General features: G+C 38.7%; 1 protein-coding gene across 14 annotated transcripts in view; it reads right to left on the bottom strand.

The window, feature by feature from the left end:
• The window catches only part of GRIA4 (glutamate ionotropic receptor AMPA type subunit 4), a 313,150-nt gene that overhangs the window by 97,056 nt on the left and 201,167 nt on the right, over window positions 1–14,927 (bottom strand). For all 14 annotated transcript variants that reach the window (XR_014175400.1, XR_014175401.1, XR_014175402.1 and 11 more), the window contains one exon: window positions 3,977–4,161. Coding sequence is in view for 11 of the 14 variants with exons in the window: in XM_081953278.1 (XP_081809404.1) it covers window positions 3,977–4,161 (185 nt within the window). In the remaining 3 variants the exon portion in view is untranslated. The remainder of the gene's footprint in view (window positions 1–3,976; window positions 4,162–14,927) is intronic.

The raw sequence follows: 14,927 nt of genomic DNA, 5'->3' as shown, positions 1-14,927 counted from the left end.
CAGCCAAGAGTTCTACAATATTATTGAGACAAAGGGTGAAATTTCTTTTTATACAATGCATATTTTTTATTTGTGAACTCATTGCCACAAAAGGAACTGGAAGTCGTAGTTCAGATGACTTTGAGAAAAGAATAATCTGTCAACAGGGAATGGAAGCTTCATTTTCAGATGTATTTTTGTTCTTGTTGCTGTTGCAGGTTGTATGCTAAGGAAGGATTATAACCCTTAAATTTTAACCATAACAGTACAAGACAAACACATGGAAGTGGCTGACAGCCTCCTGTCCAAAGGTATTAAAATATTGGGAAAATTCTTCACTGATTGGAGGCTCACTCCTAGCACCAGCAACTACGTGCTTAACAACAAACTAGCATATGAACATCAAACTAGCATATGAAGCCCCAAAAGGTCTACTTAAACAACTTACTCCCCTATGATCCCCATCCAAAGTACCTTGGAGAAATATTGGAACGGACTCTTTTGTAAAAGAAATACCTAAAGAATAAGGTAAAGATAAAAGTTCCCCTTGCACATATGTGCTAGTCATTCCCGACTCTAGGGGACAGTACTCATCTCTGTTTCAAAGCCGAAGAGCCAGCGCTGTCTGAAGACATCTCCGTGGTCATGTGGCCAGCATGACTAAACGCTGAAGGCACACCTTCAGCATTTACCTTCCCACCAAAGGTGGTTCCTATATTTCTACTTGCATTTTTTACGTGCTTTCGAACTGCTAGGTTGGCAGAAGCTGGGACAAGTAACAGGAGCTCACTCTGTTATGCGGCACTAGGGATTCAAACCATTGAACTGCCAATCCTTCTGATCGACAAGCTCAGCATCTTAGCCCTACCTAAAGAATACAGCGGCAAAAATAAATACTAGCAGCAACATACTCAGAAATTATGTGGAACTAAGTGGGAAGCTTCAGCTACCATCCTCAGCCCTAGGGTTGATCTACTCTGCAGCACAATATTGTGTCCCTGCATGGCTTAACAGATGCCATACTAATAAGTTAGATACGAGACTCAATGACAACATGAGGATGCATTAAAACCACTCCAACTTGCTGACTTCCTGTTCTGAGCCATATAGCAGGACAACTTTACGAGGGCAAGATGCACTAGTGAGAGAAAACAGAAAAAAGTGATGAACAACTCACTCCTACCGGTGCATGCCGATCGTCCACATTTATCAGCAGGAAGACTCAAATCCAGGAAGCCTCCACTGGCACTTGCACAACATTTGCCCAACAACTTTAACATCAATTCCCTATGGAATATGCCCAGTTATAGGAAGACATATAAATGACCTTACCTGGCTTTGAACTACCACCTCAGCAATGGATAATTCTGAATAGGATTCGCACATCACATGGTGTCTGCTGAGACTCTGCATAAATGGAGCGTAGTATCCTCCCCTCAGTGCAGAGGTGGGCTGCTACAGGTTCGCCCAGGTTTGAGAGAACCCGTAGCTAACATTATGGTTGGTTCAGAGAACCTCCAAAGCCCACCCCTGCCTGGCCCCGCCCACCCCCTCCCAGGAGTCTCCACACGGCCCGCTTTGGATACAAGGTAAGTGCAGGGCCCACACAGAGGCTCAGGGAGGGGGGGAAACGGGCCTCCTGGAAGGCCTCCAAAGCCTGGGGGAGGCAGTTTTCGCACTCCCAGAGGCTCGAGAAAAGCCTCTGGAGCCTGGGAAAGGCGAAAATGCCCCCCCCCCGCAGTGGTGCAGGAGGCCAACTAGGCCATGCCCACCATGGCCACACCCACCCAGCAACCGGGCAGAGAACCCGTGGCTGAAATTTTTGAAGCCCACCCCTGCCTCAGTGTGACTGTGGGATCCCATGTAAAACTGTAGATCATATTGTGACTGGCTGTAAGTTAAGGACATATACCAGTCCAGTATCTGATTTTTTAAAAATATATACAATGCCATGCTCCAATACTTACATGTCCCAGACATTGATATTTGAACATAGATCTTTTTTAACAATTTATATTTTACTGGGTCCTACTAATCTAGTTGAAATGTTAATTTGCATTGCTAGTCCATGTATATGCCATATGTTAAATAAATAAATAAACCCTTACATGCTTTCTTGAAATATCAGACTGAAAATGTAATATGGGACTACACTGACCCTCCGCCTGTACTGTTCCAGCACCACAGGGAAGATCAGAATCACTATTTTCCTTCTCTCTTCCCAATCCCTGTTGTGTCTCTTAAATTATAAATCTAAAGGCAAAAATAGTTTTATTACTTTTTGTTCGCTGCTCTGAGAATCTTTTTAGAGGAAGACATGGAGAAAAATAATTTGAATGGATGAATAAATGGAGTTTACATGCCTTTCCCAATGTTTGTGTTTCATAATAAGCAAACCATAGAGATCGTGATATGTTGCAGTTAGCATATCCAAAGTGAAGATATTGGTTAATGAAGAATACTTAGGGAAAAGTATTGCAAAGATATAACGAAGGCACATTTTTATGCGTGTATATTTGGTGCCTTTAAGTCAGTGTTCACTCCTTGTCTGCCTGTACTTTTCTTGGTAAGATTTTGAAACTAGTTTACCCTTGCCTCTTTCCTATGGCTGAAAGAGAATGGCTGACCCAACATCACCCAAATGGCTTTGTGTCTAAAACAAGGATGGAATTCATGGTCTTCTGATTTCTAATCTGGTGCCTTAAGTATTACACCAAAATGGCTCTCTAATAAAAATAATAGGTAATGGGAAAAATATACACACGGAAAAGAAAATTGAGTTTAAAAAAAATAAGAAAATAAAGATATGATCTCTATAGTAGTAATTTAGATCATAACAAAGAGAGGGAGAAAGAGAGAGAGAGAGAGAGAGAAACAGTAAGATCATATTGAGCTTGCTAAAGTGTGTTACATGGCATGTGATTGTTTTCCAGACAGATTGGTAACTGATTATTGAGTATCAATCAACCAACCAACCAATTTACCAAAATTAGGCTGAATGGAATGAAACCATGAGACTACTAGCTGGTCTTTGGTTGACAGAACAATTCCAAGTCTGCTGTAAAATTGATATAGTCAAATAGATGTAGACAAGATACTGCGTAAGATCTCTGGATCTTTGAAAGATTTCCTACTGGTGAAAAAAAATAAATCAATGGAATGGCTTCCTATGGAAATTGTGGGCACTCTATCACTGGAGCTTTTAAAGAAGAATTGGACAGCGATATGTCTGACATTGTATAGGATCTCCTGCTGAGGACCTCCCATTCCAACCCTTTTATACTGTATGATTGTATGTCTGCACTGATTTAACCATCCTATAATTTCATATTGCATATTTCAATGGGACCATTAGACTATCTGCCCACTACTGTCTTCCAAACTATTATTATGGCAATCTGTTCTGTCAATAAAATAGTGTTGCAATATGATTTATTAGTGATGCTGGTTTCTATCTTCATTGGAAGCCAATATTGGGGCTTTTCTTATTGTACCCTCTAAAGAAAAGCCAAATTTACAGTAGCAATAGAAGATTCATTTCTTTAATCAGATTTCAAGTGTATTGACTGTATAAATGTATCTATCTCTGGAAGTTAAAATCTTAATGTTAATGCATTTGTGTGAGTGAGAGAGATTTATCAAAGGAGTTTTTGAAAGGAATCCCTCTGAAGACTCTTTTGTTTGAAGAATTGTGTCCCTGCTTTATATGTGACCAATATTACCCACATTTAAGGCAATGAGTCTTTCACCATTATATTTCATTAAGTCCCAGAATACGCTGCCTCCATTAATTTTCCTGGGTAAATCTAAACAGTGTTTTATTGGAATTTCCCATTTAGAGTAAAAATGGAGCCAATTATTGATACTAATTAGCAGATTATGTATAAAAGTGGAGATGAGAAAAATGTCCTCTTGGCAGACAGGAAAGGATAAAAGGCCCATAAGAGAGTTCACTTCTAAAGCAACACTGCTGTGTGGCATTAAAAGCAAGTATTACCTGTTCTAAGAGATTTTGAAGCCTCTCTATTTCGCAATCTATTACGAATTTCTTTTCTTGTCTTCGGTCCAAATCTTCTAAAAGCTGCCTGTAACTTGCATCGTTAAAATTCTCCACACATATGGCGCTAACTTGCCAGCTTTTTTCTCCTGCTGTTTCCATAATAGCTTGAAGTATTGAGTAACCTAAAAGAAAATGAAACAATACACTAAATGACGTAGTCTTTGAAATTTTGTGAGTCACAAGACTGTTTAATCAATATCCCTTTTCTTATAATGTTGGCGAGTAGTTAAAATTTATAGTCATTAACCAGATTGTGGTTTCTCTTCTCTCCCTACTACACACATACACACACTCACTCACGCACACACACAACCCTGTCAATTGCTTAAATATTGTTCAGTTTATTAAATATGCAATACTAGATAAACTAGGCTTTTGATTTGAATAGGAGCGGATTAAGATTAAGGGTCCAGACTATTTCATAAACCTTGCTTGCTGATGTGAACTGAAGCTCTAAATATCTGATACTAAGCTGTTCAGCCTCAATTTTAGGTAATGCTTACTGTAGCATATAAATCAACATGCTCATACTCATCAACAAAGATCTTCAGAAAGACCATTTCCTAATCTCTGCACATCTTCCCCCCTTCTATTTCTTTCCTTCCTTCTGTATCTGTGCAATGGTTTGCTACTGCAGTATTGAAAGCATGTATCTTAAACTTATTAATTAATCTGTTACTCGACTGGTCATGCCAGTAAATTAAAACCTTTCATGAATATACAAGCATATATCATCGGAGAAGAAAAAGTTGCCATGAAATATTGCTTCTATATATTTCTTCACTCATCCACCCACTTATTGTCATGAGTAAATTCATTGAGTTAGGCAGGCAAGATGGTAGTCTTAAGCCTTATTTGTACCTTTTTTCCCATTTATCACATTTGCATTATCATCATTTCACAAATTTGTAAGATAGGACAGTCGAACAGGGTCATATTTTCATAAAATAAAAAACGTATCTCAAAATGTATCTCCCTTAAAGATAATAAAGGATGAAAAAAAAAGCTGAAAAAAACCTCCACCAAAATAGTTGAGTTAAACTGTCACTTGCTCCCAAGGAACCTTCTATTCAACATGAAGCTTTTCTTTGTTTAGTTTACCTGAGGTAAATCCCTTGAAAAAAAAAGAATGACTTATTCTTTTGGGGTTTTTAGTTTTCAAAATTTTATTAGTTTGTCAGAATATAAAATACACACACACAAAAAAGGAAAACAATGGGACAATGCATATTTCTCTCCTAAAAAATAGTAGCGGCAAATTATCTGAATCTTTTACATCTGGTCACATGATAGGAATCTAGGACACACAGATTTTATTTTCCAGTAAAGTCCTTTGCTCAACTCATGATGACTACTTGAACCCATCCATATTGTTTTCTTGCCAGCAATAAAGAAGTGATTTGCTTCTTACCTTCTTTCGGATTTTTTTTTTTTAACATCTCAATGATCTAGCCATTTTAAAAAAATCCCATTTTTAAGTGTTCAAGGGCTGGAACAATAGTGGTTTGTATTCATAAAGTCTGAATGGTCAAAGCATTTCTTAACATCTTCAACTTGTATCAACAGCACTGACAGATGTGTCAGGTATTCAGCAGTTACAAAACGAAGCAGCTTTCTAAACTGATTGGAGTCCCAGAAAATCAGAATTTGGCTGAACTTCAATGGCAAGAACATTAGGTCATAAACTATTCGATTTAAATTGTTTGTTAGTGTGCCATATGGTGGCACAGTGGTTAGAAAGGAGTATTGCAGGCTAATTCTGCTGACTGCCAGCAGTTTGATTCTCATTGGCTAAAAGTTGACTCGGCCTTCCATCCTTCAGAGGTCAGTAAAATGAGGACCCAGATTGTTGAGTCTGTAAACTGCTTAAGAGATGGCTGTAAAGTACTGTGAAGTGGTAGATAAGTCTAAGTGCTATTGCTATATAAACTTGGTAAATAAAATTAAATAACACATTCTATTCCATTACAATATTATAGCACATTCTCATTGCCGAACTCACTGATCGAAGAAATGGATAGATAATCTCACATGTACATTTCTATGAAAACCTTGTATGACAATGTATGAGATGGGGGGTGGGATTTCTTAAACAAATCTATTAAAGTCTACCATCTTCAGTTTATTAAGAAATGAACATGGGTGAACACTGCTAATATAATAGTTTACTCACATGTTTTAAATTATTAGATTAGAATGGATTAAGAGATTAGGATATAAATACATACATGAATAATTCTGAGTTCTGATTTCACCAACATTGCATAAGCCTATATGACACATACAATAATAATAATAATAATAATAATAATCTTAGCTTTATTTACTGATTGTTGAGCAGATATGAACCTTAGATTACCAGTTAGTATTTATATCCTTTGTGCAAAAGTAAACAATTTTAACAGGTAAAAGAAAATATTTCAGCCATCAAGGTTAATTTTTAAACTGAAATCAGCTTTCTTGCTTTTTTTCTCCCTTCTGAGAAAGGACAAAGAATTATTTTTAATTACTGCACAATTGTTCAGTTCTTTCCAAGTTGCATAGTCTTTTTTTGTTGGGCCCATGTGTAATGATCTTTTCCAATTTTTCCTAGGTCCTTTTCCAAATAACATATTCTTAGTCTCGTTTCCCAATCTCTCCCATTTATAGCTTCGTATTCAAAAGCACATTAGGATTTTTATATATGTGTACATGACTCACTTAAGCTGATAACACTGGCTGGGTTTTTGATAGCAACCCTGTCAGTTAATCCTTTGCTTCAGATTGAACAGAATAAGAATGTGACTCAGAATAAAATCTCCCTTTTGTTTCACTGGAAGTTGGAATTTACTACTAATATCAAATGTAGAAAAGCAGAATATGTAATATTGAAATAGAAGACCTATTTGTCTTATCTTCATAAGTTTTTGGTGATGCAAATATCAATAAACAAAGATGCCATTTCCAAGAAGCAATATAACCGGGCCTATTGTAAGAAATACCTCTAAATGAATCATATTGATTAATGGAAAGTGCTGTGGTGATGGATATAGCTTAGTGCTAAGTAACACATATTAATTATATAATTATAATTGAGACGCTGTGGCACAGTGGTTAGAGTGCAGTACTGCAGACTACTTCTGCTGACTGCCGGCTGCCTACAAATTGGCAGTTCGACTCTCGCCAGGCTCAAGGTTGACTCAACCTTCCATCCTTCCAAAGTGAGTAAAATGTGGACCCAGATTGTTGGGGGTAATATGCTGACTCTGTAAAATTGCTTAGAGAGGGCTGTAAAGCATTGTAAAGTGGTATATAAATCTTAAGTGCTAAGTGTTATTGCTATATGAATTCAAGCATTTCAATTCGTAACTTAACCAGCATGGGAACTTTATACAAACTAATATTAGTAAGAATGTGGCAAAAAAGCTTTAATTATTTTGTCCTCCACTATAGCTTTCAACTGAATTATACTCGAGTCAGTGCTAAAAATTTGCACTGAAAAAAAAAAAGCTTAATTTATTACTGGGGAAGTTTCCTCCCATGGTCCATAGTTTAGAACAGGAACTTCATTTTGCATAGGGCTTCAAATGAGAAACCATTTGGGTTACCTCAAATCAGGGGTGGGTTCCTACCAGATCTATAGAAGAGGTTCCACAAAACTAGTGTCATCTAGAACCGGTTCCAGCTCCCTCCCCCTGCCCGTCCGCACATCATCAAGATGAAGAACGCGAGGAGGAATTCTGGGAGTTGAAGTCCACAAGTCTTAAAGCTGTCAAGTTTGAACAGCCCTGGGTTTTTTTCTAAAGGGATAGGGGTGCAAGGGTCTTGTAACTTGACAGCTTTAAAACTTGCGTGCTTCAAATGCCAGAGTTTCTGAGCCAACATTTTGGTTGCTAAGCAAGAGCGTTGTTAAGTGAGTTTCACCACATTTTACAAGTTGGCGATGCCCACCCAGTCACATGGCTGGCAAGCCACTCCCACCTGGTCACATGGCCAGCAAGCCACTCCCACCCAGTCACATGGCCGTCAAGCCACTCCCACAAACCAGGCCACACCTACAGAAGAGGTTCTAAAAAAAATTGAAACCCACCACTGCCTTAAATGTAATCTGATCAGTGGTGGTATCACCTGGTTCAGACTGGTTTGGGCGAACCGGTAGTGGCGACCTTCGGGCCCACCCAGCCGCCCAGGCTCTATGCCATCCTATTTAGCCACATTTTCTAAGCTGCGCGCATGCATGCCAGCTGCACGTGCATACGGGTGAGCAAAGCACATGCGCAGAAGGCGGTAAAATTATGTGAAACCTACCTCTGAATCTGATGCATTTTTATGCATGCATGCCTTAAATCAGTCTTGATCCCTGAACAAGTCTCTATTGACAAGATTTTTTAGAAGTGATTTGTCATTGCCTTTTCCCAGGGCTGAGAACTAGAACTAGATTAAAACTCAGAGTCTCCTGAGGTCTAAATGGTGCCTTACCATTTCAACAAACGGGCTCCTATCTGATACTTTGAAGGCAGTGAAAGTAACCTGCCTCTTTCCAGATCTTTATAAGGGCCAGGCAGTGCTTTGAATGTGAAAGGGAGGACATAAGACTAAATATGTAGCATGTCTATCTTCTTAAAATACATATATCATTTTCTAGAGTCACACTGCAACCGCAGGTGACAACTGGGAAGAGATACAACTGTTTTAAAGACCTGCAATTAAGTGAAATATGAGTTTTGCGGTGCTCCATTTTTCCTTCCAATCCATGATGCTATACAGCCTTAACTTTTCTATTATGACATATAAACTTGCAGCTTTTGTATTATATTCATAACCCAAAATTGATCCCAGCATAAAACATTGCAAGTGTGAATTAGTAAAGTCACTGCTGCCTCCAGAAGTTGTGAATGCCCCAACACTGGAAGTCTTTAAGAAGATGTTGGATAGCCATTTGTCTGGAACGGTATAGGGTTTCCTGCCTAGGCAGGGGGTTGGACTAGAAGACCTCCAAGGTCCCTTCCAACTCTACTATTGTATTGTATTGTATTGTATTGTATTGCTATGTTTCCTGTGACAATTCACACCTGATCATGTCAAATTCTATTAATGATGCTCTCCGTTTTGGGATTGGATCCCCATTTGCTGCTATTTAATATTTGGGATTATTTTTTTTCCTCCTAGAGACACTCCTTTCATATTAAATGAAATGAATTTGGAGTAAATGTTGAATCAAAGTTTGTAAATTACTCACAAATACATATCAATGGTGTCTTTAAATGACTGCCTCACACCGACCCCTGTCTCAGATGGTTGGTATCTACAGCAGGAATTGGGAGAAATATGAAGAGAGAATGAGGGGTGGATTAAAACTTCATTATACAATGGCCCAATCCTTTCTGATAAATGGCAGCAAAGGTAGCCCTTGTTAATAGGTTGTAACTGACCTTTTGGCTTTCCCTGTGCTAATAATGCTGAAGATCACTGCAACCATAGGCATCTCATACAAACCAGAATGATAAAAGAAATGCCCAAAATCTGTATGAATAGTACAAACCTCAGCTTTTGTTACTTGTGGCCCCAGATCATGTAGTGCAGGGCAGTGGTGGGTTGCTAACCAGGTTTACTAATAAATAAATAAATAATAAATATTTATTTCTTAGCCGCACCCTCTCCCGAAGGACTCGGGGCGGCGTACAATGAAACATATGAAATAAATATGTGGACAAAACAAACATATAACAGAGACATATACCGAGACATACACAAGGAGGAGGTCGGCTGATGAATAAAAACAATTAGAATACAGTGATTAAAAAAACCCCTAAATAATTAAATATAATTAAAATACCCAATTAAAAACCCGTCAGGAGCGATATGGTTAGATCAAAGTTGAGCCAGGCCAGCTACTTGGAATAGGTGGGTCTTAAGCTTAATACGAAATGGTTCACTCGTGCTTGTGTTCACACAGAATTCTTCTGCGAATACACAGAAGGTTATGCGCATGCACAGAAGCGTCCGGGCGAGTGGGCGGAGCCTCCCACCACCGCCACTACTGCTTCGGCTGAACCAGACCAAACCGAGAGCAACCCACCTCTGGTGCAGGGGTGTCAAACTTGATCCCATTGAAGGCCATATCAGTATTTTGTTTGCCCTTTTGGGGGCTGGGGTGGGCATGGCCTGGTCATCATAACCGACTGAGTGAGCGTGGCGGGGGTGGGGTGGGGTGGGGCTTAGGCCAGCCCCTCGCCATCTCTGGGACAGCCGGCAGGACAACTCTGTGTCTATCATGGGCAGGATTCCACCCACGAGTTTGACACGTCTGATGTAGTTCATATCACAATAGAATTGTGCTCTCTTACCCTCATTGTGTAATAATCACATATTGTACAAGATACAAAGGTTTTCAATGGAAGAGAATGTTTGCAGTGAGGATTGAATTGTGGGGTCCTTGGTACTCTCTGAGGTTGGCTGTTTTCTTGCAGATGTTTCATTACGCAACTACGTGACATCATCAGTGCCAAAATGGAGTGGGGTTTGCTCTCATTTTATAGACTAGTGGCTTGCCCTGTATATAAAAATTCTGCCGTATCAGTATTTCTCGCAGTGGTCTTGGTGATTCCTTGACTAGGAAACCTTGCTTACTGACAGTAGGCTGACAATAAAGAAGTCTGACCCAGACACAATCTGTTTGCAAGAGGAGACTGACAAATATTTATACAGACGTTATAAATGGCAATAGAGCTTTTGCTTTACCCAACATGCTTCTTGTTCACATGCAGAAGGAACTTAGAAGCATTCTGTGTTATAAAGTTATTCCATTTAGCTACTCTGACTAATAAGGATCGACAAGGTTCATCTTACCGCTGTGAATTTTATCTAGGCCTCTTGTAAAGCCACTTAAGCTATCCACTGCTACACTTAATTGTCGCAACGAATTCTCTAAAATAATTATGTACCCCTTGAAGAATGACTTGCTTTCAAATATATTGCTGTTTAATTTTAGATGTCCTTCCATTTGGAGAGAAAGAGATAAAAAATATTCCTCCACATCAGATTTAACTCATACATCTATTTTGGAATCTAGGGACACAATCCAGGTCTGCCAAACATTCAAGCTACAGCAGGACCCAAGGGCATCCAGATGTTTTCCATGTCTCAGGTGAGACTGAAATGCATGGTCGCTGGTCTGGTGCCTTAACCACTACGGCACCAAACTGGCTCTCAGTTTAGAACTTACTGGAGTATAAGTAAAGAGGAATATTTTGCTTCAGTTCAACTTATGATTATTTAGAATATTTAACCCACCTCTCCAATTTCATATTGCTTACTGGACAAAAGGGGGGGGGGACCTTCAAAAGCACTCATATATTTAATTAATTTTTAAGCTTTAATTTTATTTCTGTTTATTTATTTTTAATCATACATATATTTCCCAGTTTGGAAGCCCTTGTAGTAAGGACCATACCTTATGATGAATGGGTACCCAGTGATGGCATAAGTTTTCTGGACCAAAGCACACGTGTGCCCGAACCCCCAAAATGCAATGCGCATGTTCCCCCCACGTATGCCCCCTGCATGTGCCCTGCTCCCCATGCATGTGTGCATGGCCACCCGCATTCACCCCTCCCCCTGTGCATGTGTGCACGCCCCAGGTGCATGCACATGCCCCCCTGAGCATGTACGCACGTATGTCCCCCACATATGTGTGGAAGAGCCCCAGTGATCAGCTGGCCAGCGGGAAGCATGCAAACATCCACAATGGAGTTGAACTAGGGTGACGGCTTGCATGCCCACAGAGAGGGTGCTCTGGCACGTGTGCCATAGGCTTGCCATCACGGCCCTATGCTGCTGCTGCTGCTGCTGCTGCTGCTGCTGCTGCTGCTGCTGCTCCTCCTCCTCCTCCTCCTCCTCCTCCTCCTCCTCCTCCTAGCTTATTCCCACAGGTGCAGAGTCCGCTTTATGCTCAGCTATTTGATCCTTGTGATTTAATTATGCATAACTTAAGAGCAAGCATTTATGCATCACATATTAACATGACCAATAACATTCCTAAGAAAACCACATGACTGCATCCCTGTAACCATCAGGAACGAGAAAGAGTATTTTTCATAGCAGTATCTTTTTTTTAAAAAAAAAAAATCCACTTTATTGAAATATCAATTCCAGTCTCACTCAGAGATGGAATTGAACATATCACTGGCAAATTTATTTCATGCCTAAGATAACAGTACCCTTCTCATCAATAACCTGCACTAGAAAGAAAGCTTCTTCAAAATAAAAATTGTGGCAAACATCTATCTTCGTTATAATTAGAATTCCAATACTCCTCTTCGCAAATGGAGCATCTACCTGACCCCTGACTTTGTGAATTTGTTTACTTAACTTTCAGTATTTAATTTCAGGATGCTTGATCAGCATATGGATGCTAAAGGACCAGAATGACACAGCCCAAATAATATAATTTTATTATATAAAGCTGCTGTGGAAACCACTTGGAAAAAGAGTGGGACAAAGATCCTTGAAACAAACAAGCATATATACCAAACAAGCTTGCACACTTTAATTGATGCTCACAATGTCAACATTCCTACTTTCTAGAGAAGTGCGACGTTAGCAAATCGTTACTAAATAGCCTGTGTATCATCAACTGCTTGCCCTTTAGGACACAAATTAGAATACAAGTATAATTGGTCTTTAAAGGGAAGGCAGGTGGTAAATAAAGCCAGAATTTTTGGGGGCTTGGCAATATTATAATTGTGGAATAACTTTCCTGGAAACATTCACATACACTCTACACAAGAGAAGAGGCAATTATATTCACCAGAGCTTTTAAGATAATTGATTTTATTTGTATTATTATTGTACATAAACTGGTCACGTTATTGTTTTGCTATGAATATTTAGATTACTAAGATGGACGGTTGAATATTTTGCTTTATGAAAAATACACATTTGCTTTTTTAAAAAAATCTTGCCTCTGCCCTCTTTTGCTGAAATACAAAGCTATTAAACCTACAATTCAATAGTCTGTTTTCTGTACTTAGTTGAATGCCATTAGGAATGCTGGCAATAATTATGTGCCTTATTCTAAAGATTGCTACTCAAGGCATGGCTGAGTTTAGACTAGACGTTGCTTTTATAAACAAACCTGTAAATCAAATGCAGCTCTATGTGATATAGTCCATTTTCAGAACCATAGCTGCATATCTTTTTTCAAACTTGGCATATATGGGGGGGGGGGGGGGAAGCTCGATAGTAAGAACAAATCATGCATAGTAAGTAAAGATGGCAGGGGAGGTGATTCACCAGAGAAAGATGACTACTGATTAAGAAACTTAAAAATTTGGTTCACGTACTCTGGAGATGGATTAAAGTCTCAGTAATTTTTGATGCGTGATGAAATGACCTGTAATCCTCAAAAGCTTCGATGATAATACCTTTATTATTTTATTAGGTGCCATTATAAACATCTGTACACTATTAGGTAAGTAATATAAATATCTGTACACTATTATCTTGCTTAGGCATGTCCAAACTTTTGGCTTACCTGGGCTGCACTGAGTGAAGAGAAATTGTCTTGGGCCACATATAAAAGATATAATTTTTTCCCCTAGAATTTTTTTATTTTTTTATTCTCTTACATACCATTTTTAAGTACACATTCACATAATAATTATTTTTTCTTTACATTCATCATTCTTATACATTTGTTATTCCATTTTATAGCTTATAATATATATATACAGTTTGGGTTGCTTGTTTACCATCCCTTCCTCCTGTTGTAACACCACCTTATTTTCCCTTCCTTTTCTCCCTCCCTCCCTTCTCTACTTTTCTCCTTCCTCCTCTCCTTTCCCTTCCTTCTTCCCTTCCCTTTCTCCTACTCCTACTCTTCCTCTTCCCCTACCTACCCTCTCTCCTTCTCTTCCTCTCCCTTCCATCCTCCTCTCCTTACCTCTTTCTTCTTTTCTCCATCTTCCTTTCATTCTCTCCTCCTCTCTTTCTTTTCTATTATTATAGGTGTCTCTTTCGGATCTCAGTTTATGTTTCCATGGGATGGTATTTCGGCAGACCCAAATATAATTGGTATCTTTTCTTGTTCCCTTACCTTCGCTAATGTATCCTAATTATATCCCCCCTCTTTGTATCTCTCTATTATATATATATATATATATATATATATAGATAGATAGATAGATAGATAGATAGATAGATAGATGATAGATAGATAGATAGATAGATAGATGATTGATTGATAGATAGATAGATAGATGATTGATAGATAGATAGATAGATAGATAGATAGATAGATAGATAGATAGATAGATAGATAGATAGTCTTTGCAATGTTTCGGCAGGATCTCACCTGCCATCTTCAAGCTGTGGGCTTTTAAGCCCACAGCTTGAAGATGGCAGGTGAGATCCTGCCGAAACGTTGCAAAGACAATCTCAACCTTACACGGGAAAAGACCCGAATACAACAAAACCAGCATACCTACACCCGTGAAAATCTACGAAAACAAATATATATATATATATAATATTTTCTTTTCTGTTTTCCCCTTCTTCACCCCCTTTTCCATAACTGCGTTCTGTATCTTCTTCCTCCTTCTTTCTTTTCCAGTTTCCTTTCTCTAGCCAATCATAAACTCTTCCCCATGTCTTGAAGAACTCCGATTCTTCTTTATCTTTTATTTTCATTGTCAACCTGTCCATCTTTGCACAATCTAATATCTTTTTTACTATCTCTTCATCTGTAGGTAGATTATTTAATTTCCAATTTTGGGCAAATACGATTCTTGCTGCTGTAGTTACATGTATAATCAAATAGGTATCTTCTTTCTTTAATTTCTCTGGGATAATACCTAGTAAAAATATCTCTGGTCTAAATTCTATTTCTTGTAACATTTTCTTTAACCAT

This window comes from Natrix helvetica, assembly GCF_964273705.1.
Source record: "Natrix helvetica genome assembly, chromosome: 4".
NCBI classification, from domain to species: domain Eukaryota; kingdom Metazoa; phylum Chordata; class Lepidosauria; order Squamata; family Natricidae; genus Natrix; species Natrix helvetica.
Note: the sequence above shows the minus strand (reverse complement) of the source record. Positions and strands in the feature narration are given on the sequence as shown.